General features: G+C 42.6%; 1 protein-coding gene across 3 annotated transcripts in view; it reads right to left on the bottom strand.

Annotated features, from left to right (window-relative positions):
• The window catches only part of MTUS1 (microtubule associated scaffold protein 1), a 335,192-nt gene that overhangs the window by 160,373 nt on the left and 150,921 nt on the right, over positions 1 to 23,898 (bottom strand). For 2 of the 3 annotated variants that reach the window (XM_073608006.1, XM_073607998.1), the window contains exons 4-6: positions 17,959 to 18,099; positions 4,528 to 4,629; positions 1,204 to 1,242 (exon numbers count right to left, since the gene is read on the bottom strand). In XM_073608006.1, the coding sequence (XP_073464107.1) occupies positions 1,204 to 1,242; positions 4,528 to 4,629; positions 17,959 to 18,099 (282 nt within the window). The remainder of the gene's footprint in view (positions 1 to 1,203; positions 1,243 to 4,527; positions 4,630 to 17,958; positions 18,100 to 23,898) is intronic. The other variant, XM_073608014.1, reaches the window with a different exon arrangement.

Raw genomic sequence — 23,898 nt, 5'->3', positions numbered from 1 at the left:
CCACACAAAAAGCAGCTTCCTGCTCCTTGTTTAGGTTCCATTTAGGTGTAACCCAAACCTCCAGTTTACCGGCTTAAACATACTGCATGCTCTGTAGCAAAAATAGTGTCCTGTAGAAGATAAACACAATGCAGTACAAGTAGCAAAAAAAATATTGTACACTAGGGGAACATCTATATTTCAGTATGTTTAGCATCATGCCTCACTGTACAGTTTTCTTAAGTAAATGTTAACTGAATGTGTTACAAGTTTCTTATCTGGAGATCCTGCCAGTAAAAGCACTTCTAATTACAAGGCGATGACTTGGCTTTGTCAGCCTCCAATGGAATGCACTATTGTCAGCCTGCCTTCAAGTTGCCCACTGACTGCCTTATCAGGCCTATCAGACAGAAATCCAACTGAAGCCTCACTTCACACTATGTAGTGTGTTGCTCGTACGCAAGTTTTTACACGTTTTGCACATAGGGCAGCCTGTTCATTTCAATATGTAGTAAACACAGCATAGAAGCTCAAGTATCTTTGAGCTTTGTAAGTTTCTAGCAGTGCATCTTTCTGCTTGTTTTTTCGCGTGCAAAGCCACGCGTCTTGCTCATCAAATTTGGGGTGCCATTAACAATGAATGGCATTGCACAATATGTTTTTTTGTACGATGTGTGAAAAGGTTTCACATGCTACTGCAGTCTCAGATTATTCCAATCAGCTCTCAAAAATCTCTTTACTGAGCTCAGCAGACTAACTTCAACTCTCTGCCCCCTTTTTTCTTACAGCTCAGACAAGCTTATAAATTCTGGACTTTGAATGATGTAGAGACGAGAAGACTGCAGATAAACAGATAACTTATGTAGGAGGATTGGTTTAATCTCTTTGTATCACCCAAGGATAGTCCCTTCACTGGGTATATGTAAATGTTTACAATCACTTTAAGCCAGTTACTTTGGGAATCACCCAATATCTCAGTGTGGAAGTCAGTAGGAACCTCTGTAATGCGGTCACATATGCAGTATCTTGTGGGACACAGACCTAAGGACGGTTATTGCTACCACAGAGAAGCAACACAATAAATCTAGAGCCTGTGCAAATAAACCATTTATACAATGAGAGTACTGGCCACAGAACTGAGGAGAAAACTTCTATATAAAGTGACTTACAAACGTTTAGGTACAAAGCCTATGTAATGAAGAAAAAAAAAAATAGAAAACAAACCTGATACAGCATTTTTAATTCCCTGGAGCCCATAGGAACCTGTAATACAACAGATTGATCAGTTCAAATATTTTCTTCTGCAAGATTAAAAATGTACTACTTAAAGTCTAAAGCCTCATGCACACAGGAATAACAAATGCCGCTTTTATTAGGCCTCCAGCATATTTGTTATGCCTTTAAAGGTAGTTCAGCGTTATAGCCTACGTGGCTATGCACATTGGATGTGATAGATTTTAAGAGCGTTTAGAGGCATTAGAGAAAATAAAAGAAAATTGCCCCAAAGCTTCATTTGAAGAGGAGCTTATGAGCATAAATTTATATGTGAACGTGCATATACGCACGTAAACTTATTTTAGTGGCTTGAGTACATGAATATTCTATAAACAAATACAATAAGGGTACTTTCACACTAAAAATAACGCCTGAAAACTGCCTCTCATGCCTCCTCTGTGTGAAAGCCAGAGTGCTTGTGGAATGGGGAAAAAAAAGTCCTGCAAGCAGCATTTTAAGATGGATGCGTCCTACACCACCCCTGCCCTTAAAATGAATGGGCAGCATTTCCGAAGCGCCTGTAAAGCGCAGCAACACAGGCGCGTTTAAAAGCGCAGCTAAAACAACGGTAAAGCGCCGCTCCAGTGTGAAAGTACACTGAAGTGCATATAATATATATATATATATATATATATATATATATATATATATATATATATATATCTCTATACATATACACACACATATATACATATACTCACGTAAAGTATCTCACAAGTGAGTACACCCCTTACATTTTTGTAAATATTTTATTATAACTTTTCATGTGACAACACTGAAGAAATTACACTATTACAACGTAAAGTAGTGAGTTTACAGCTTGTATAACAGTGTAAATTTGTACACCAAGTGAAAACGGCCCAAAGTGTCAATATTATGTGTGGCCACCATTATTTTCCAGCACTGCCTTAAACCTCTTGGACATGGAGTTCACCAGAGCTTCACAGGTTGCCACTGGAGTCCTCTTCCACTCCTCCGTGACAACATCACGGAGCTGGTGGATGTTAGAGACCTTGCGCTCCTCCACCTTCCATTTGAGGATGCCTCACAGATGCTCAATAGGGTTTAGGTCTGGAGACGTGCCTGGCCAGTCCATCACCTTTACCCACAGCTTCTTTAGCAAGGCAGTGGTCATCTTGGAGGTGTGTTTGGGGTCATTATGTTGGAATACTGCCCTGCGGCCCAGTCTCCAAAGTGAGATCATGCTCTGCTTCAGTATGTCACAGTACATGTTGGCATTCATGGTTCCCCGGTCCCGGCAGCACTCATGCAGCCCCAGACCATGACACTCCCACCACCATGCTTGACTGTGGGCAAGACACACTTGCCTTCCTTCTCCTCACCTGGTTGCCGCCACACATGCTTGGGACCAAGATAAACTTATTTGGTTCAGATGGTGTCATCAGACCACGGGACATGGTTCCAGTAATCCATGTCCTTGGTCTGCTTGTCTTCAATAAACGATTTGCGGGCTTTCTTGCGCATAATCTTTAGAAGAGGCTTCGTTCTGGGACATCAGCCATGCAGACCAATTTGATGCAGTGTGCGGCGTATGGTCTGAGCACTGACAGGCTGACCCCCAAACTCCTTCAACCTCTGCAGCAATGCTGGCAGCACTCATACGTCTATTTCCCAAAGACAACCTCTGAATAGGATGCTGAGCATGTGCACTCAACTTCTTTGGTCGATCATGGCGAGGCCTGTTCTGAGTGGAACCTGTCCTGTTAAACCGCTGTATGGTCTTGGCCAATGTGCTGCGGCTCTTCAGGGTCTTAGCAATCATCTTATAGCCTAGGCCAGGGGTGTTCAAACTTTTTTCAAAGAGGGCCAGATTTGATGAAGTGAACATGTGTGAGGTCCAACCATTTTGCTTGACATTCTCTAAGCCATTAAAATTCGGTTTAAGTGTGTTCGTTTGAGCACTAATACACCGCCCAACAATAATTCTCTTGCCTTTGTAGCTGTGAGTAAAGAGATGAGCTTTGGCGTGTTATTTGGATATACCATATTTATTGGCGTATAACACACACCTTCACGGCGCTGGGAGATCATTGGGGGCCACAAAAGATATATATATCCAAATAACCAGGCGGGCCGTTCAAAACTGGACCACGTGCCGGACTTTAGACATGCCTGGCTTAAGCCATCTTTATGTAGAGCAGCAATTCTTTTTTTCAGATCCTCAGAGAGTTCTTTGCCATGAGGTGTCATGTTGAACTTCCAGTGACCAGTATGAGAGAGTGAGAGCGATAATACCAAATTTAACACACCTGTTCCCCATTCAAACCTGAGACCTTGTAACACTAATGAGTCGCATGAATAACGGCTAATTGGGCCCAATTTGGACATTTTCACTTAGGGGTGTACTCACTTTTGTTGCCAGCGGTTAACATATTTATGGGTGTGTGTTGAGTTATTTTGAGGGGATGGCAAATTTACACTGTTATACAAACTGTACACGCACTACTTTACATTGTAGCAAAGTATAATTCCTTCAGTGTTGTCACATTAAAAAATAATAAAATATTTACAAAAACGTACTCACTTCTGTGAGATACTGTAAATGCGAGTGAGGGGGGGCAAGGGAGATTAGAGGCTTTTTTTCTGGCAGCAAATCCAGTGCATAAAATCATACACCTGTGTGCATGAAGCAAAAAAACTGTTCAGGGGGGTAATAGTGAAGCTAGACCTTCACCCAGGAACTCATGGTGTACCCAATATAACCTACAATGTTCCACCACAGTAAGGAAAACGCTCACAGTAGTCTAATTTGAGTTCTGTCTGTTAACAGGACATGCTGCTCAACAGAAATGCCTTACTTACACTTTTTAGTAATTATATGTGTGTGAACAGAATGGAAGGCCTTCTACAGTAGCATCACATGTACCCAAGATAGTGCTAATATAATTTATCACAGCCTTAACAGCATTATAGGATGAAAATTACTGAACAATTACACATCACCAAATGAACTTCTTACTCGCAGAAGTGCAATTTTTGCAAAAAAAAAATTATAATTTGTTACATCATCAGATACAGAATAGAGAACCACTGTTAAAAATAGGAGACACGATTCTGGATACTGCAGCACAAGTTAAATGTAATGAAAATTAAACTGAGAATTGATGTTTTTATATTGGGAGGGGAAATCTAAAAAGTTTAAGGCTTCTTCCATGCAGCATACAAAAAAAAAAAAACAAAAAAAAAAAAACAAAAAAAAAAACAAAAAAAAAACAAAAAAAAAAACAAATACATCTACCCTACTTCTCTCACCTCCATTCACAGCCTTGCCCTCTGCCCGCTTTGATAAAAGCGCTGATGATCCAGACTTTGAGACACCTTGGTTTGAAACAGGACTTTTCTTTGTACCTGAAACTAAAAAAGTTAAATTGATTACAATATAAAGCATGCAAAATAATCAGCATTAGATTGTAGGGTTTTAAAGTAAGCCTGACACACAACCTTTGAACACTTCAAAATGAAGCATGTGAAGAAATATATAAAAAGATCACCTTCAATGAATGAGTGGAAAAAAGCTCTATTGGTTTTGATGATGGGCATCCTCTCTGAGCAAGAGAGACACTAGGGCAGTCAATATTATCATACATGTTCAGCTGCCATGATAATTAGATCTACTGTTTGTTTCTACATGTGTTTTCAATGAATGCCCAGGTCTGCAATAGGTAGCAACCCACATATAAAAAAATCCTAAACTTTGGGTTGACATCAGAACGTTAATAGAGGGGAAATCTTCCAGTAGGGACACTAGTTCTGGTGACATACTGTGTGTCACTTTGGAGGGATTTCCTTTTTTAGCTGTGGGACAGGAAGTGAAGGAAAAATCTCCAAAATGGGACATGTATGGCAAAATAAAACCTTCCCTTACTCTATCCAAAAATAAGCCTTCAGTTACACTTTAATCCTATGCTGTGAAATTATAAGCAACAATTTTAAGGTTTAGCAGCCAACAAATGGCCTGTATAGACCAATAAAAAATGCCTTCTCCTATTTTAGTGTGACTCAAAACTAGTCCTGACCCTTGCCAAATTGTCAATACAATGCTTGTTTTAGCTGCATTACACGTGAAGACCAGTTGCCGAAGGTTCCTTTAAGATAATCTGACAATAGGAAATTAATTCACAATTAGTCTTGGTGGTTCAAAATACAAAATGTATTACATTTCTAATGTATTTAATAAGCAATATGCAAAACACAGTAAAAGTGATGCCATGCCGCTTCCACTACATACCCTTCCATGGCAAAATTCATCTTTACCGCACAAAGTTAAATCTTGACACTTGATAGGAACTACCTTAGCGGTCTTGGTAAGACGAGATTGTATGGGGGTTTCTCAAGACGCACACCTCTTAGGTCTCCAAAAACTGAAGGCCAGGATTTTGTTTCTAGTTCAACAGATTCAAGTATTTTTTTTTTTTTCACTTAAACAGATTCGGTTGAACAACTTTCCTGCAGATTACATCCGTCCTTTATTATAGGAATAGGAAAAGGACCTGAATAGGAACCGCAACAAATAAACATGAGGACTGTGTCCTCTACTTTCTCATAAGGCCTCCCTTTCCAGTAGATATCAAGAAGTGGGATACAAACTGCTGACACCCTGGTATAGGACGCCCTCTTCTGCATAAGAAATTCTCCTCAGTCTCTTCTCTATGCTGGCTTTGTCGCCAGGAAACTGACCCATGTCATACATCATTTCGTCAAGCCCCCTTTCAGGTAGACCTTAAAGCAGGTTGATCTACAAAGTAAAAGATATTTCTTTGGATCCTCACCCGAGGGGTGTTCTTACTTCACATTACTCTGTTCTCAAGGCACAGATAAAAGATATCCCTCCTCCTTCTCCTAATGCTGCCAAGGTGTGCATTACCCAAAAGTGAAGACATACTGAACCACCAACAATTGGGCAATGGATAGCAGTGGTAAACAGCAACAGCTTGCAACAATTGAAGGCTAGTCTGAAACGTAAAGACAAGCAGTTCTGTAGAACGTGATATTATTGGAACCATTTCCAATACTCACAGGAATATGCCACATATATTGTCACCCTATTTCCTCAGGACCCTTTTCAGTAGAAGCCAGTAGAAACTGCTTTGTGATTCTTCATTTTGGAGTCACTAGATTCCTACAAAATTTTTCATAAAATTAGTCCTTTCAGCATAAGCATCACTTCCTCTGAGCTTCACCAACGTGAGGTAAACTTAGGAGTGACAAGTCTGACCTGCATCGAGGGCATACCCACTATATATTTGTAGGGTTTTACAACACCTTCCTGTAATACAGGCATGTTGGTTTCCATACATATACCTTCTGGCCTCTATGGTCATGTGTTCCACTCTGGAAATAGATTTTCATAGCAAAACTGTATGTTTTGCTAAAGCATGCAATAAAAGATTTAAAAAAAGAAAAAAAAAAAGAAAAAAAAAAAGGTGATGCCATTCATATAGGGCGTACACACGGTCGGACTTTGTTCGGACATTCCGACAACAAAATCCTAGGATTTTTTCCGACGGATGTTAGCTCAAACTTGTCTTGCATACACACGGTCACACAAAGTTGTCGGAAAATCCGATCGTTCTGAACGTGGTGACGTAAAACACGTACGTCGGGACTATAAACGGGGCAGTGGCCAACAGCTTTCATCTCTATTTATTCTGAGCATGCGTGGCACTTTGTCAGTCGGATTTGTGTACACATGATCGGAATTTCCGACAACGGATTTTGTTGTCGGAAAATTTTATCTCCTGCTGTCCAACTTTGTGTGTCGGAAAATCCGATGGAAAATGTCGAATGGAGCCCACACACGGTCGGAATTTCCGACAACACGCTCCGATCGGACATTTTCCATCGGAAAATCCGACCGTGTGTACGGGGCATTAGAATATTTTAAATTAATTTGTTGATCTGCTTTAAGGCAACACATTCAGCCTCTACTCCTCTGTTCCCACACACATATACCTAACAGCTGTTCAGTTGCCTAGCAGACATACGCAGGCAGGTGACAAACGAAAATACAAAGCTAGGAAAGCAATGTCATCTGACTAGCTAAGCAGTGAGGAGAATATGTGCAGGTGCATTAACAGGGCTTGTAGATGTTTGGTCTGGACATTAAAGTGTTACTCCAGCCAAAATGTCTGCTTTCGGTTAGTGGTTTATGTCCCCCTGCTTCCTGTCCAGTGACCGTACAGGAACACTAAGACATCTCCCCAAGAGGATCAAAGTTTGCAATAAAAACTCTACAAGACCTAAAAAAGTTATAGTTTGTTTTTTTAATTTTAAAAATAATTACAGTCCTTGCCCTGGTACTCACTTTCAATTAGGGTGACTCACAGCACTTAAGCTGCGGTTACCAGCGGGACTTAGGCGAATTTTCGTCCGAACCACTACCGACAGGTTATGGGCCCAGTGACCTTAGATGAGTCCCCTCTTTCCCGGGGTGGTATTCCGGGTTCAATCGGAGAGAACTTCCACACGGTGGCTCGCAGGAGGGTCGGTCCACCCGGATCTGGTGTCTAAAATCCACCGGTAGCGACCTGCCAAATTTGGGGTCTCTAGCTCAAAGTATGGGGGAGATAGGGTCCTCCAAAGTTGACCGACCCATGGTGGCCACCGCGGCCGAGGGGGTAGCAAGTGACCGCTAGATCGGAAACGGTCCCTTGGTGCCCCATGGCCGGCCTGAATTTTTCGGTTTACCGGTCAATATCTCCGGGACCGTAGGTCACAGGAACTTCAAACTTGGTACTTGGGGGTTTCTAGAGTCCCCCTAGGTGCAGGCCAAATTTGGGGTCTCTGGAACCAAAGGCGGCCGAAATCACTTTTCTGGAAATCACCTTGTAGCCTTTGTGTCAACCTAACTTTCAATCTCAAGTGATTTTTTGGCTCCAAGAAAGTAAACTTCCGAACCGTTTGAGCTAGGGGTCCAATTTTTGGATATGTTGTAGACCTAGATCCCATGAGTGTGCACCCCCAAATTTGGGGTTCGTAGACCCAAGGGGGCTGGAGATACGAGCCCTCAAAGTGCTCCGACCGGGACCCGCCAGAGCCCAAGTCCGAAATTCTCGGGTAGCAGAACCGGTTTTTCCGCCCTAGGGGTGCCATCTTTGGAAGACGGTTACGGCCCAACCGTAGGGTCTAGGAACCCCAAATTTGGACCACATGTAGTGCACCATCTCCCCTATAAGTGTGCCCAGTTTGGCATTTCCAACCCCAAAGGCCGAAGAAATAGGAGGCCCCAAAGTTGAGTGACTTTCCCGTAGACTCCAATGTTAAATCGCGGTTTCTCTCGGTTCCACTTTTCGGGGTGCCAGCGGGCCGCTATCGGTTCCCTGGACCCCAAACTTGGCCAGTGAGTACCTGAAGTGTTTCCCCACAACCTCCCGGTGTCGGTGTATTTTTAAGACCCATAGCACCGGAGAGCGCCGCGCGCATCTTTGCCCGTGGTCTGTGAAGCGGCTATTGACCCCCGAAAGTCGAGGGGGGTCTCATTCTACTGGAAAGCGATGAAATATTCTTTTGAACCCTACCGGGGCTTTCCCCGGTCAAACGGGCCCGAGCTATACCGTTTCAAAGTGGCATTTTCCGGTTACCGGAAGGTTCCGGTGGGGGTACCGGGCCCCAAATCGGTGTGGGGGTACCCAGAGAGTGAATCTACAACACCCCCAAGTTTGGTAATTTTGTGACCTAGGGTCCGGGAGCACCGGTACCGGGAAGACGGTCAACATTGTGGCCCCGGTAAGTCCCCGGTAAAACACCCCCGAACCGCCAAATTTTTTGGAGGTGTAGCTGTGCTATCTGGGAAGAAGGGGTGCAAGTTTGGTGCCCCTAGCACATTCGGTCTTCGAATGGTTAAGCGATAAGTGAAAAGAGCCCCAAAATCGCCTCATTTCCCCATAGACTTCCATGTTAAGCGAATGGGCTACTTTGGGGAACCGGTACCGGCTGGCCTTTGGGTCCCTTGACCCGAAATTTCTTCCACGTGTAGCCGTGGAGCTCCCCTACAAGTGTGCCGAGTTTGGGGGGATTTGACTCGGTGGATCCCCGGAAACCGGAGGCCAAAGTTGCCCCAATATATGCGCCCTTTTCCCAGGCGCCAAACCGACGCGAGGGGCCCACTTTGGGGAGTCGGTACCGGGCGGCCTTGGGTTCCCTGGACCTGAAATTTCTTCCACGTGTAGCCCTGGGACTGCCCTACAACATTGGTCCAGCTTGGCGAGAAAAACGGGGAAATTTAGTCGTTTTTAGGGGGTCCAAATTAGGGGTACTCGGTCATCCAAAAAGTTTGGACTTAGTTGTTTTTATGGAAGAAAAGTTCCCCAGCGGGACTTAGGTGAATTTTGATCCGAACCACTACGACAGGTTATGGGCCCAGTGACCTTAGATGAGTCCCCTCTTTCCTGGGGTGGTATTCCGGGTTCAATCGGAGAGAAACTTCCACACCTTGGCTCGCAGGAGGGTCGTTCCATCCGGACCTTGTGTCTAAAATCCACCGGTAGCGACCTGCCAAATTTGGGGTCTCTAGCTCAAAGTATGGGGGAGATAGGGTCCTCCAAAGTTGACCGACCCATGGTGGCCACCACGGCCGAGGGGGTAGCGAGTGACCGCTAAATAGGAAACGGTCCCCTGGAGCCCCATGGTCGGTATGAAATGTTCGCTTTGAAGCCGGTCCTCCGGTCCTAGGGGTGCCGTCTTTGGAAGACGGTTACGGGGCAACCTTAAGGGTTAGGAACCCCAAATTTGGACCACATGTAGATCATCGCTTCCCCTACAAGTGTGTGGTCAACTTTGGGGAGTCGGTACCAGCCGGCCTTAGGTTCCCTGGACCCGAAATTTCTTCCACGTGTAGCCATGGGTCTTCCGTACAACTGTGCCAAGTTTGGGGGGTTTTCACCGTGAGGGTCCCCGGATACAGGTGCTCAAAGTAGGCCCCTCGTCGCGCCAAGCTGACCAGAAACCTGTCCCTGGCGGGGGCCCCCACCCCCCTACCCCCCCCCCAAATTTTTTTCACAGTCTCCCCCGACCCTGAGACACCCCCCCGGAGCAAGTCCCCCCAGCTTTAGTCGTTGGCCAGCTTGGGGGGAAAAGTGGGGACTTAGTCATTTTTTCACCCCAAAAAAGTGGGGACTTAGTCTTTTTTTGGAAGATTTTCGTACTTAGAAGGTTTTTCACGAACAAAGGGTGGGGACTTAGTCATTTTTTCACGCCAAAAAAGAACCGGCAGCACGTGTTGAAGAGTAACACTGCTTATTGTGACCACTCAAAGTTGAAATACCACCCTCCAATGCCAACACAAACTGCAGTGAAAAACTAAGATCCCAACCCATACCTACTATCCAAAAGAAAGTCTGGGATGGAGTTACTTCTTCAAAGTACACACATTTGGTGGCTGCATTTATCATCTTTTTCTAGACACTTGATTCCCTTTTACTTGGTGATCTGTCCAGTAAGCCTGTTATCTTTGAGCTTCTGATAAATTGGAAACCATACTCACCTCTGCTTCAATGATGCAGTATTCTGGAGTACTCCACTGGCCAATGACATCTTCACCCAGCCATCTTCTAGGTTCCGATCTTTGGCCGATTTGATTAGTCAGAAAGAGAAGACATCACTCCCGACTTGAGCATGCGGAATTTACTAAGACAGGAGCAGACAGAACTGGTGCAGATGTGCATGGTAACCAATCAGCTTCTATCATTCATTTTCAAAGTTGAACAACCTGAAGATAGAAGCTGATTGGTTACTATGCACTGCTACTCAAAATTCTGTTTGCTCCAGTTTCAATAAATTACCCCCATAGGTCTTTTTTTTAAAATAAAAAACCAGCTTGCGCAACATTTTTTTCTTCTTTTAATAAAGTTACACTTTGCAGACCAAGGTGTCCAGCAAAAGTGGCAGTCAGAAGGTTGAGACAAGCCATTTAACACTGACAGGGGTGCTTACAATGGTCAACATGTAAAACTTTTATCCCAAAAGGAAAAGAAAAGTTTCTGTAACTGCTGGAGTTCAGATTTGTCAAATCTAAATCTACAAGTTAATCTAAAGCCTGTACACATGGGTCAAATGTTAGACCATTCAATTTAAACTGTCTGACATTCTGCCTGTGTGTACTGCAGCTGGTCCGACAGAAGTCAGCCATTTGGCTGGCTTCTGTTGAAGGGGTATGACCAAAAAAGGTCTGGCGACTGACTCCCTATCAGCACTCTCAGGCAATTACTGAGAGTGCTGACCAAGTTTTGTTAAGTTTTTCATTCAGCCCGCTCGGTTAAACGGAAAAAAAAAAAAAAACAAAAAACAAAAAACCATGAAGTGTTTACTAGGCTTCACACTAACCTCTCCACGGGTTGACAATGTTGCTGTAGTATAAAATTTATGTAGTCACAGACCTAGTTGAAGCATCTTTTCCATTAAGGAAAACTGTTGTTGTCATACACTTTGAAAAAGTGGTTTAAAGGTGTGGCAACCTGAAATTACACACTTAGCCCTGTGATGAAACATTCTCTGGTTTTAAGCAGAAAATTGTCAATTACTGGCAACACCCAAGTACAAAAGAATATTTATATCTTTATGTTCATGATTCATGCAAAGATTTCACAAGCACTTTATAGGGGAATCTGTTAAAAAAAAAAAAAAAAACACGCGTCATACCTGCTCTGCGCAGTTGGTTTTGCACAGAGCAGCCCAGATACTCCTCGTCGGCGCTCCTGGTGTGCAGCTTGCTATGGGGGCACCCAAGCCGAGCTCCTTGTCCATTCAGACATGGAGCCGCCCCTCTCTCTCTCTTTGGCTCACTGGCTTTGATTGACGGCAGTGGAAGCCAATGGCGCTTCACGGCTGTCTCAGCCAATGAGAAGGGAGATTCACGGACAGCCAAGTCTCTCGTGTAACATGGCTGGCTCGAGATGGGGCTCAGCTAAGCATTAGGGAGGCTGCTGCACACAGAAGTTTTTTTTTTTATCTTAACGCAAAGAATGCATTAAGAAAAAAAACCTTCTGCCTTTACAATCACTTTATTATGAGCATTTAATTATATGATCACTTTAGGTAGGATTCACACCACGTGCAGAGGAAAATGTACTCTGAGGTGACAGCATACCCGTTCCTGAACAGAGGGTGCCCGCGCGGGAGTAACATCACCGCAGCTTTGGCCGTTCATACAGCTGGAGCCTGTGAACCAGGAAGGAACACTGGGTGAAGATGGCAGCACCATCTACTAGTATGCAGTGCATACTAGTTCATTATGACTTAACCCTGCAGGGGGGGCCCCCAACTAATTTTTTTATTTCAGTGGCGTTTTACTACCGCTTTAAGGTTTAAAAAAAACAAACAAAAAAAAAAAAAAAAAAACTTCACAGCATGGCTGAGAGCAGCAGGAGCCATTGGCTCCTGCCCTTTTCATCAAAATCCAATAAGGAGGGAGCGGGGAGGAGCCGGCTCAGGAACACGTCTGCACATACACTCCAGAAGAGCCAGCAGGGGATCCTAGAAGAAGAGGTTCTGGGCTGCATTGTGCAATACCCTTGCATAGAGCAGGGCAAGTATAACATTTTGTTTTATATAGGGTAAACCCTTTTTGACTTTACCTCTTTAACCACTTCAGCCCCGGAAGAATTTACCCCCTTACTGACCGGGTCATTTTTTGCGATACGGCACTGCATCGCTTTAACTGATAATTGCGCGGTTGTGCAACGCTGTACCCAAACAAAATTGACGTCCTTTTTTTTCCCACAAATAGAGCTTTCTTTTGGAGGTATTTGATAACCACTGCGGTTATTTTTTTGCACTATAAACAAAAAAATTGACAATTTTGAAAAAAAAAAGTATATATTTTTTACTTTTTGCTATAATAAATATCCTCAAAAATGTTTTTAAAAAATCTAATTTTTTCATCAGTTTTGGTCAATATATATTTTTCTACATATTTTTGGTAATAAAATATGCAACAAGCCTATATTGATTGTAGACGCTATAACTTTTGCGCGAACCAAACTATGGGAAAGATTTATGGCATTTTTATGGCATTTGTTTTTTTTACTAGTAATGGTGGTGATCTGAGATTTTTATCGGGACTGCGACATTGTGGCGGACAGATCGGACACTTGACACATTTTTGGGACCATTGACATTTATACAGCAATCAGTGCTATAAAAATGCATCGATTACTGTGTAAATGTCACTGGCAGGGAAGGGGTTAACACTAGGGGGCGATCAAGGGCTTAACTGTGTTCCCTAGGGAGTGATTCCAACTGTAGGGGGAAGGAACTGACTAGAGGAGAAGACAGATTGTTGTTCCTAGCTAGTGGGAACAAACGATCTGTCTCTCCTCACAGAACAAGGATTTGTGTGTCACACCCACACCCACACACCCCCATTCTGGCTCTCATGCCCGCAATCGCTTGTGGCTGGCGGTCATCGCAACCACGCACATCGGTTTCCCCGCAGTGCAGTGGGCGCGCATCAATTAGGATATCAGGCAGCAGAATTTTTTCTCAAAAAAGAGCCTTCATTTGATACCTCCACTATAGTTTGTTATGAAACTACTTAAATTTGCCATGGAACATAACTATTTTTACTATGGAGGGCTTTTTTTTACCTCCAGAGCACTGGAGTTGCTATGGGGGCCAAATTTGCCCCCAGTTTAGCAGGATTGTTCATCGCTTTATGGGAAAATGACAAACTCTTTTCCCAAGAGGAACCCCGCCTCCTTTTCTGGCGTCGGTATATAGACGATGCCTTCTTTATGTGGAAAGGGGATGAAGAATCCCTCCATTCGTTTATGACCCAATTGAACACCAATGATTGGTGAATCAAATTTACCTATGAATATAGTTCCACTTCGGTTAACTTTTTAGATCTAGTTATTTTCAAAGAACACGGTTCCCTCCTTACAAAAACCTTTTTTAAAAATATTGACCGTAATGGGTATATCCCATTGGACAGTAGACATCACCCGAAGTGGCTCAAGGCCATTCCAAAGGGACAATTCCAACGCATTAGAAGGATTTGTTCCCACCCAGAAGATATTCAAACCCAAGCTAACATTCTCAAAAATCGTTTTATAGAGAAGAGCTACCAGCCCTCCTCACTGGATAGGGACTTACAGGAAGTTGCCCTTCTAGATAGACAAACTCTATTGGTCCCTAGAAATAAAGGCGGGAAGAAAAATAAAGATTTGGAGTGGTCTTTCTTGACCACCTTTTCTTCACAGTACTGGTGGGTGAATAAAATCATCCGGAAGCATTGGCAGACCCTGAAGTGTGACCAGGTGTTAGGACCTGCACTTCCGGATTGGCCTAGTGCTCTGTACAGAAGGAATCAAAACCTCAAAGATCTTCTGGCGCCTAGTGTCATTGACCCACCCCCTAGAATACAAATGTTTGGTAACCTAAAAGGTTTTTTCCTTGTAAAAAATGTGCGGTATGCAGGTCATCCCAAACTATCAAACGTTCCACCTTTTCATCCTTCACTTCTAAAGTCTATTCTGTTAAGGAGTTCATCACACGCGGTACCGTGGGGGTGATTTACCTCCTTAGTTGCCCATGCGGGTTTCAATATATCGGTAGGACCACCCGTGCGCTTAGAATCCGGATTGATGAACATTTGTCCAATATACGTAGGGGGTTTATAGGACATAGTCTTGCATGGCATTTCCGCCAGTTTCACAATCGTGACACTTCACTGCTGAAAGTCATGGCCATCGAAAAATGTACCCACTTTGGAGGGGCAGTAATTTGAAACGCCATATTTCACACCGTGAGACTCGCTGGATATTTGACATGCAGTGTTACAGCCCTCTAGGCCTTAACACTGAATGGGACATAAACTGTTACATTGATAATAGTTAACTTTGTTCCCTCCTCTTCAGTATGAGCACATATATGATGTAGGTCGAGAATTTTTTCTATACACCATTTTTGGTCTCTCATAGATGACAGAGTCCAGTCATATATATTGGTGGAAGGTTGCTATATCACTTTGTTTGGTCGCGGGTATTATATAAGTAGTATTTACAGCACATCCTCCTGTTGCCCTCAAAGTCTTCCCCCCTTCAAACTAGGGATAGGCCGGGATGATATAACACAATTCTCAGAACACGGGCAGGCTGGTTCACTTCTATATATGAGTCAGTTGTTTGTTTTTTTTTCATCCCAATATGTTTGCCATTAATTAAATTGTAACCAAAATATTTTTTTTTTTTTTTTTTTTTTTTTATTTTACATGCATTTGTATAAATATACATTTTTTTTTTAAATAGGCGTTTTAAATCTCATTATAAATACATGTATAGTCGCCATGTTTAGCAATATAACTGACTTATAAAAAGAAAAGTTTAATTGTTTTTTAAAAATCAGTTTTTTGGTCACACCGTGAACTGAGTGAGGTATTATCCCAATCATGTTTCGGGTGTCACCACGCCTACTGACATGCTTATAAAGTGTGGTGGGTGACGTCCGGCCCCAGTCTCCTTTCCCAGTCGAAGCCTCATATGGAGAAACGCAGCGTAGGGCGGAGCCAAGGGATCTGACGTCACCACACATCAACTGGCTGGCTTTATTGCAGCGGAGCTGGTTAGAACCGTGTACTGATTTTCTGCTAAAACTTTTTCTGTTGTCAGCCACTCATTGTTTTTATTAAAGTGTTGTTTTACCTTACTACACTATGGAGGACCTTCTATTTTTTACCATCTCTCCCTTAAACTTGTGAGCGAACCCACGGAGGCAAGTTTTACCATCCAGATTTCACAGTGCCCGCGGAAAGCGCAAGGCAGCCTGTGTTCAAATCGATCAGCTGTCCCAGCCTACAGAAGCGCGTTGTACGGTCATCCCAAGCGGCAGTGTAATCCTCAGGGTGGATGGATGTCTGAGGACGGAAACTCAATCAGCTGTTACTGTCGGGATCTGTTAATCTGAGCCTGTAAGATCCCCGTAATAGGGGTCCTCTACGTCTGGTAAGCGGCCCCTCTTTACTCTTTTTGTATAGAAGTTTTATATGCTTTACACAGAGAAGATGAAATTCTACCTCTGAAAAATAATGGATTTTATATTGAGCCCATAGGACTTTCCTTCCTAAGCGGACTGCACTTCACCAATCTATACATTGTTTCTTATGCAGTGCACTTTATTGATACATATTCTGTCCATTTATAAATATGCACACCTAGGTTTAAGGGGTATTTTCAACCAAATTTTGTCTGATAATAGTAGCGCACCTGAGTGCATTTACCATTTGTTAAAACTGAATATTCCAGGGTTTTTTGGGTTGCAGCACTATTAGTCTCTTTTTTTGTTCACGAAAATTTATTTTGTTCAGGATCATTTACCATTTTCCCTATTTCTTTCTTTTTTTGCAAAGAAAGAGAAGGAAGCACAATATAATTTTTTATATATACTCTTTTTTACATACCTTTTTTTGATAATTCACTATTTTTTGATCACTTCACATTTCATTTATTAACTGGGGTTAGCGCAGATTGTTTGCGTTACAGTGGGCGCACCTGCTATCCCTGCTTAAAGGGTCAACGTACAGCTACGACGGCTCGCGTGAACGTGCCAATCTGCCGCAGTATAATGTAGGCAAGCGGTTAAGGTCCTCTTATTTATACGTACAGGTAAGCCTAGAATAAGGCTTACACCGGTAGGTACAGTAAATATATCATAAACAAGCACAATTTTTTTTTTTTTATGTAGCAGCCAGTGACATCACTGACACATATGTACTGCACTCAGTGGACGGCATGCCATCTATTGAGCGAGCTGTTCCACAGCCGTGACTGCCACATGAATGCGCGGAAGTGACATCACAGCTAGTCCATCTAGAGACCTGAGCCTGGGAACCTGAAAGGATGACCGGGTGAAGATGGAATCTCCGTTAGCAGTGACAGCACGCCACTGGAGGGCTTTGTTTTAGGGCAAGTCTTTCATAATGTGCTAGTGTGCAATGCATACTAGCACATTATGCTCTTAACTTTGAGGGGTAAGCTTTTTTTGCTGTGGTTTTCAACCACTTTAAAAAGGTGGTTTATTACTCAAACTGCCCTGATAGTGCAAACATTCCTAATAAAAAAGGAACCTCAGGCCTCACAGTAAATCAAATCCAGGCAAAATGATTTGAGACTTTTTTTAAACAATTAAAGCCATGGTTTATCAACCACTCACAAGGACCTAAGCTGGCCATACAAAATTTCTTATTCAAGTTCCTTTAGATTTACCTTCAACTATGCAGGGCAATGACCTGCCTGATGGCATACCAATTGAAAGTGCTAAGTTTTTACATCATATTATATGCTTTTGGTAAATTATAAAGGAAATTGTATAATGTATGGCCAATCTTAAACATTCTCTTAGCTACAATAAAAACATTTGTGAAATATTACATGACAGCTTCCCCAACTATTAATATTAACTCCATGGAACAAGCATCCATGGACTTCTATTTGTAATCCACATTTGAAGCATATGAAGAATAATCATCATCATACACAAGTTTTGCTTTATAGCAGCGAGCATGCATAGTAATGTGTTCATCTACAGCACACAAGGGTTGTATTAGTACAGCTATATCATGTGACAAATGTGTAGTAGATGTCATGCTGCAACATGCATATGGGAAAAGTGTATGAATTTGCTCTGCTACCAAAAGATAAGAAAGACAGTTGGTTGTCCCCCTGAGCTTTCCTACGTTTCTGGATAACCCACCTGTCTGGGCAGTTTTCAGCGACTGAGCTCGCACTCTAGACAGTGTAACTTTAGCTGGCTGAGCAAGACCAACGCCATTCTGTCTCATGCACTTTGCTGGAACTTCATCAGTCTTGATGCTGCTCGTGGCAGTAGTTGTAGCTGTTGATAGAAGAATACAAATAAATGAATAAATACTGACATTCTCAGACATGGGAAAAGTGAAACATTGTACTTACAAAGTCCAGTTATAAAGTAACAAATACTGAGCTACTTTTATGCACAAGACACATTATTATTATATAGGATTTTTATAGCACTATTGCTCAGCACTTTAGAATATAGAGTAAGATAGTACAGTTACAAAAAATAAAACACAGGAGCCAATTAAAAATACAGGGCTAGGAGAGCCCGGCTCATGAGAGCTTACAATAAAAAAAAAAAAAAAAAAAAAAAAAAAAGCAATAATAATGGGCAAAGGGTACAAATGTATTAAAGTATAACTAAACGTAAAAAGCTTTTTAAAATTTTGGATAGAGTGGAGAGAGATTAGAACACCTGTCAGTTTTTATTGCATTTTGTGACCCTGTTAGGAGATTCCCCCTCTCTATTTGTACTGTTTATCACTGAAAGTGGAAGTAAAGGAATGGAAAATTCCAAAATTTTGGATTACCCCCAGAACAGTAATAGAGGAGAATCTTCCAATGGGGACACTAGTTCTGGTAACCTGGGGGTCCCCAAGGAATTCCATTCATTGGCAGGGATTTCCTCTCACTTCCTGTTTGGCTATGGGACAGGAAGTGAAGGTAAATCTCCACAATTGGACAGATGGCAAAAACGCTCCCTTACTCTATCTAAAAGGAAAAAACATTTTTGCCTATAGTTGACCTTTAACTGAGAGGGATGAGCGGATGGAGGAAGTAAAGTTCAGCTTGCAGGTGGAGGCAAGACCAGCTTCCCTAAAGAGATGTTTTCAGGGGTTGGCTAAAAGTGGACAGCACAGGAGACAGACAGACTGGGGTAGGGAGTTCCAGAGGGTGGGAGAGGCTCTGGTGAAGTCCTGGATGTACCCATGGAAGGAAAAGGCAGCAAGAGGTCCTGGGAAGAGGCAGGAGAGGAGGGTTTGGGTGAAATATTAAGGCAAGACTGGTGATGTAGCTGGGACAAAGTTGTAAAGGACTTTTGTATGATGTTCATATTTTGAATTTAATTAATTGGGCAATCGGAAGGCAGTGGAGGGATTGGCAGAGAGGGGTGGCAGAGAGGGGTGGCAGACACTGGACAGTCAGTAAGGTAGACAAATCTGGCAACAGTATTCATGATAGATTGAAGGGGGGATAGCAATAGTCAAGGTGAGAAATAACAGGGGAGTGAATGAGTAGCTTGCTGGTTTCGCTGGTTAAAAGAGTTCACCTTTATATATATAAAAAAAAAAAAAAAAAAAGTGCATTTGTTGTTTTTTTTTACTCGGAGCCTGAAAAGCATTGCACCTGTGATCAGCAAATAGTGGGTACAATTTCACGCTCTTGCAGAAAGTCTGTGTATTTGTCTGACTGTACTTCGTACAGACAGGCAGTTACACAATGATAGGAAGAATCAACTACCTAGATCACACAACAGTACCCTGGTAGTTCATTGGAATCTACAAGCCATCAGCCTCAAAGGCTGTCAGTACTCGTAGCTCTTCCATTCACAGAACTTGTGTGAATGAATGACACAGCCAGGTGGGCGGAGCCCTGCATGTCCACATTTTTTAAATTGTGACAGCAGGTGCAGGGAGAGGGTGCCTGACCTGCTGTCACAATGGACAGGGGACACCACTGTCAAGGGAAAACTGTGATGTAAAGGGGGACTGAGGACACTAATGTAAAACAAGATTGTGATTTCAGAGGAAGGGCTGTGATGTGAACGAGTCATTGCACAAATCAGCAATTCCTTTCGGACCTCGGCTGGAAGGAAATTTTACGTATCGGACCTCCGTGAATTTTAATTCAACATCCCCAAAGTAAATGCAACTGAGCTTAAAAAATGGGTGCATCAGCACCTCAGTTGCGTATCCAGGTTACCAAGAATAGTGAGGTGGACTGGCACTGTACAAAAATGCCTGGATTAAAACTGCTAGTGTAACCTCTCTGCAGGAAACACGTGGCTTTATTATTATTATTTTTTTTTTTTTTAGTCTAGCTTTAAAAAATACAGGATGTTTAAAGTGAACCTCTACTGAAACCTAATTTTGTACTATGCAGAGAATGATTAGAACATTGGATTTTTTTACAAACCGGGTTTGTCTGTAGCCCTGACTTGAGACTTATATCTAATTGTTCCTCATTAATCAGCAGTTAGTGCATGCCAAAATGGCCCCAGCCATTAACTTCAAGGAGGAATCTCTAAAGTAGATTCAGATAATCAAAGATTTATTTTGCTACTACTTTTACTAAAATTTTACTATTACTAAACCTCCAACTACTTTTATTAAGACCTTGCATGCTTTATCAAATCTATGGTGCATTATAGAACAGGATAGATTTAATCTGATCCACAGAACTGATAGAACTGTTAAAACATAATGAGCCTAGAAAAGCAACATCTGAGGGTGTAAAATGCCTCAAGCACTCGGATTTCTCACTGTATTCATTTGTGAATTGTGAATTTACTGTGCTTTTTCCTCCCATGCAACAGACACTAAGCAACACATCAGATGACTGTACAATATGTCTTTATACTGTGCGGGGCTGGTCCTTTATCAGACAAGCGCAGAGCAACCAAAAGCAGTGGCGGCTGGTGGTATTGATTTTTGGGGGGGCGAAAAACAATGCACCCCACAGACACCCCCCCCCGCCCGGTCACCAGCCCCACACTTACCCCATCTAAGTCATGGGCAGTGGGCGACAGCTTCCTCAGAGTCTCCCCCTCCTCCTCGGCATCACGGCAGCTTCTGACGTGCGTCTCCTCCCCCCTCCTCCTAGGGGGCCAATGGAATCGCTTCTCTCGGCCAATCGGGTGACGGGATTCAGTACCCACGTCCTGATTGATCAGGAGGAGAATCAGGAAGACAATAGTGAATATTAATTCATTATTGTCACACAACTAGGTGGGCTCGGGGCACAGTGCTCTGTGCCCCAAGCCCACCCTTTTTTGAAGCCAAATAGAGCTTCAGGCTCTAAACGTTCTTCAAAAAAAACCAAAAAAAACAACACCCCATTGAAATCCATGCTTCCGGTGCCCCGCATGTAGATTAGGGGCCGGGCCGCCACTGAATCAAAGCATAATAATATGAAATACACAAAAACTGAAATGCCAAAAAAAAAAAAAAAAAAATCTACTTAGAAACGAGGGGCGCTTATCACTAGGTGCTATTTGTAATGCTTTACCTAATAAGATATTAAATATAGTTAACGCATACATAGTGACAACATGCTTGCTAATATTTGAGCTACCGAGGAAACAAATTTAAGGCACCCGACCCAAGCTTTAGGGGCATATTTATAAAGCAGTGCATCTTGACATTTATCAAACACTGACTGCAGTCAAATCTCTTGTGTATGTGGTTTAAATGGCAGTGATTGGTTCACCACCAGTGACTGTTTGGTGGAAGTCACATTCATTGCTTTATAAATATGCCCCATTCACATTTTAAAGTTTTAAACAGTGCAAGACATACATGTACAAATCTGTGGAGTAGAAATATTTCTTGTAAATGTTAGAGTGAGCTTAAATAATTGAACACTGCAGAGAAAGGAATGGGGGTCGATGCATGCAATAAAGTCCTGGAGGGATTTACCTAATAACTAATGTAATAGTACTAAATGGCATTTATCTATTACCCTGCTTAAAGGCTATGGCATAGCTATGAGTAGAAGACTACCCAATAAAAAAAAAAAAAAAAAAAAAAAAGGAAGAAGAAACCACACACACACACACCACATGACTTCTTGCCAAGTTAGGATTTTGCTATATTAAAGAATAAAATCTGGAGTGACCTACTTCTTTTCCCAGCAACTGAAGCCAACAAAGGAATTATGCAAAAGCTGCAGGACACCACAAGCAGCAAGGTCAGCAAGGTAACATCACTGGCTTTCCCTGAATCTGCAACCAATCTTAGAGTGAAGTTGAAGGGGGGGTGCATGGGCCATGCACTTGATGTGCAACTGCGGTGCCCGCCTGGTACTGTCATTTAAGACAAGAGGCTCACGACGAGATGAGAGATGAAAGGGCATCAGCCATGTTCACCTCTTTGTGTTTCTCGTGCCGCTCTCGATGAATTAGAGTGGAAACTAATCAGAGGCTTTGAGGCGGTGGGCAGGACACATTAATCCAGCCTGAAAGTCTAACCAGGCATCGAGTAGGCTGTGTAATCTTGGCCACATAGTGAATATGAAGCTTTGTTTCAAAGGGCACTTTATTCATAATAAAGTAGCTGTTTGTATGGCATTCCAATGGAAAACTAAAACAATAAGCACATTTAGAAGCTGCTCAAGGCTTCTTTTTCTAGTGGAGATGCAGCATATGCAGACATGTGAGTGAAGCATCTAGTATTATTGTCAGATCAGCAGAGGATTGGAGAGGGAAGCATAGCACTCATTCCTCATCTCAAATCCAATTTAGAAAAATAACAGCTGAAAACAGCAAAAATAAGAGGGGAGGAAAAGGCAATACTAAATCCGTTTCTAGAACTTGCGTTAATAAAAGCAGTGTAGAATGTCTAAGACTGTGTCCTAACAAGAACAGATCTTTTACTGTGGTCACAAATACTTGTGAGTAGTATTGGCCCTGATCTATTAATTGCCGATTATGGACAGAAAATCATTCCTGTTCACTTGCTGATAGATTTTTGCTGCAGATGAATGCAGGCTAATGTGCTCAATTTGTTAAAGGTTTCTAAATGTAGAAAAATACAGTTTAATTGCACCACCGGAAGTCAAGGAGCTCTAGAAGTGTTGCCCAACATACACAAACCTAGGCATACTGAAGGTTTTATTCTCAAGAAGCTCATGGGTTAGTTCATTTTCATTACGGGTGGATGCTGTTGGGCTAAAACATCCACCAGCTTTTTATCTTAAGTACCCCATTTGATAAATCTGAGGGTACCAGATCTGACACCTCTTGTTGTATTTGTATGAGCCAGGGAGAGGAGCTGTAAAGTTGGGTGCAAAGATTTCATCACCACCGTGACAACTAGAGAGGTGAGAATCTTCAGGCACCTAGGTGAGAAATGGTAAAAACCAAAATCATTAACAAACATGTTACAGTTTTAACATTTCCGCTCCAGTTCAGGGACAAAGCTCCTAGGTTCACCCAGCTAAATGGTTGGTATAGTGAAACAATTATCATTGAGCAGTGCATGCAACAGAATTATAGACATGCAAAGTATTAGTGATTCATGTTTGCACAACTTGCATATTCCATATTTGTATTTGCAAAGAGTAGCATCGTCAGTTGGTTTTGGTCGAGTCCTGTATTTCTGCATCAGGGGCATTTGCTGAGCATTAGCAGAACAGGTCAGGTACTTAACTTTGATGGCTGTATTTATGGGGCCAAGCTATTGAAACACGCATTTGTACTGTACTTAGCCTCTTGCACACAGGTGGTTTGGCCTGTGGGCATCAAATCCTGGATCCTTCAGGCATCTTGGAGGAAAGGTGCATCACGCAACCACACTGTCAGCAGCCTGTCAAAATCTATGACAGCCTAAAAACACGTGGCAGCTGGATGATGTACCAAGTAGTAGGCGCATTTAGGGCGGTATGCATACGAGTGGTATCAAAAAGTTTAGACTAGTTTTTGTAACACGCCAACAGATGGCAGCACAAGGCTGAACACAGTCACAAGGAGCACCAACCTTCATAGGTCAGTGTGCCAAAAGACATCGTCCTGTTTACATCAGGAGCTGTGCAACTGGTGCTATTCTGACCACGTGCGTTACCACAGCTGCTATTTCATAATGGACAGCAAGTTAAAACA

Source organism: Aquarana catesbeiana, linkage group LG01, assembly GCF_042186555.1.
Source record: "Aquarana catesbeiana isolate 2022-GZ linkage group LG01, ASM4218655v1, whole genome shotgun sequence".
Classification (NCBI taxonomy): domain Eukaryota; kingdom Metazoa; phylum Chordata; class Amphibia; order Anura; family Ranidae; genus Aquarana; species Aquarana catesbeiana.
This window is presented reverse-complemented; position numbering and strand designations above follow the sequence as displayed.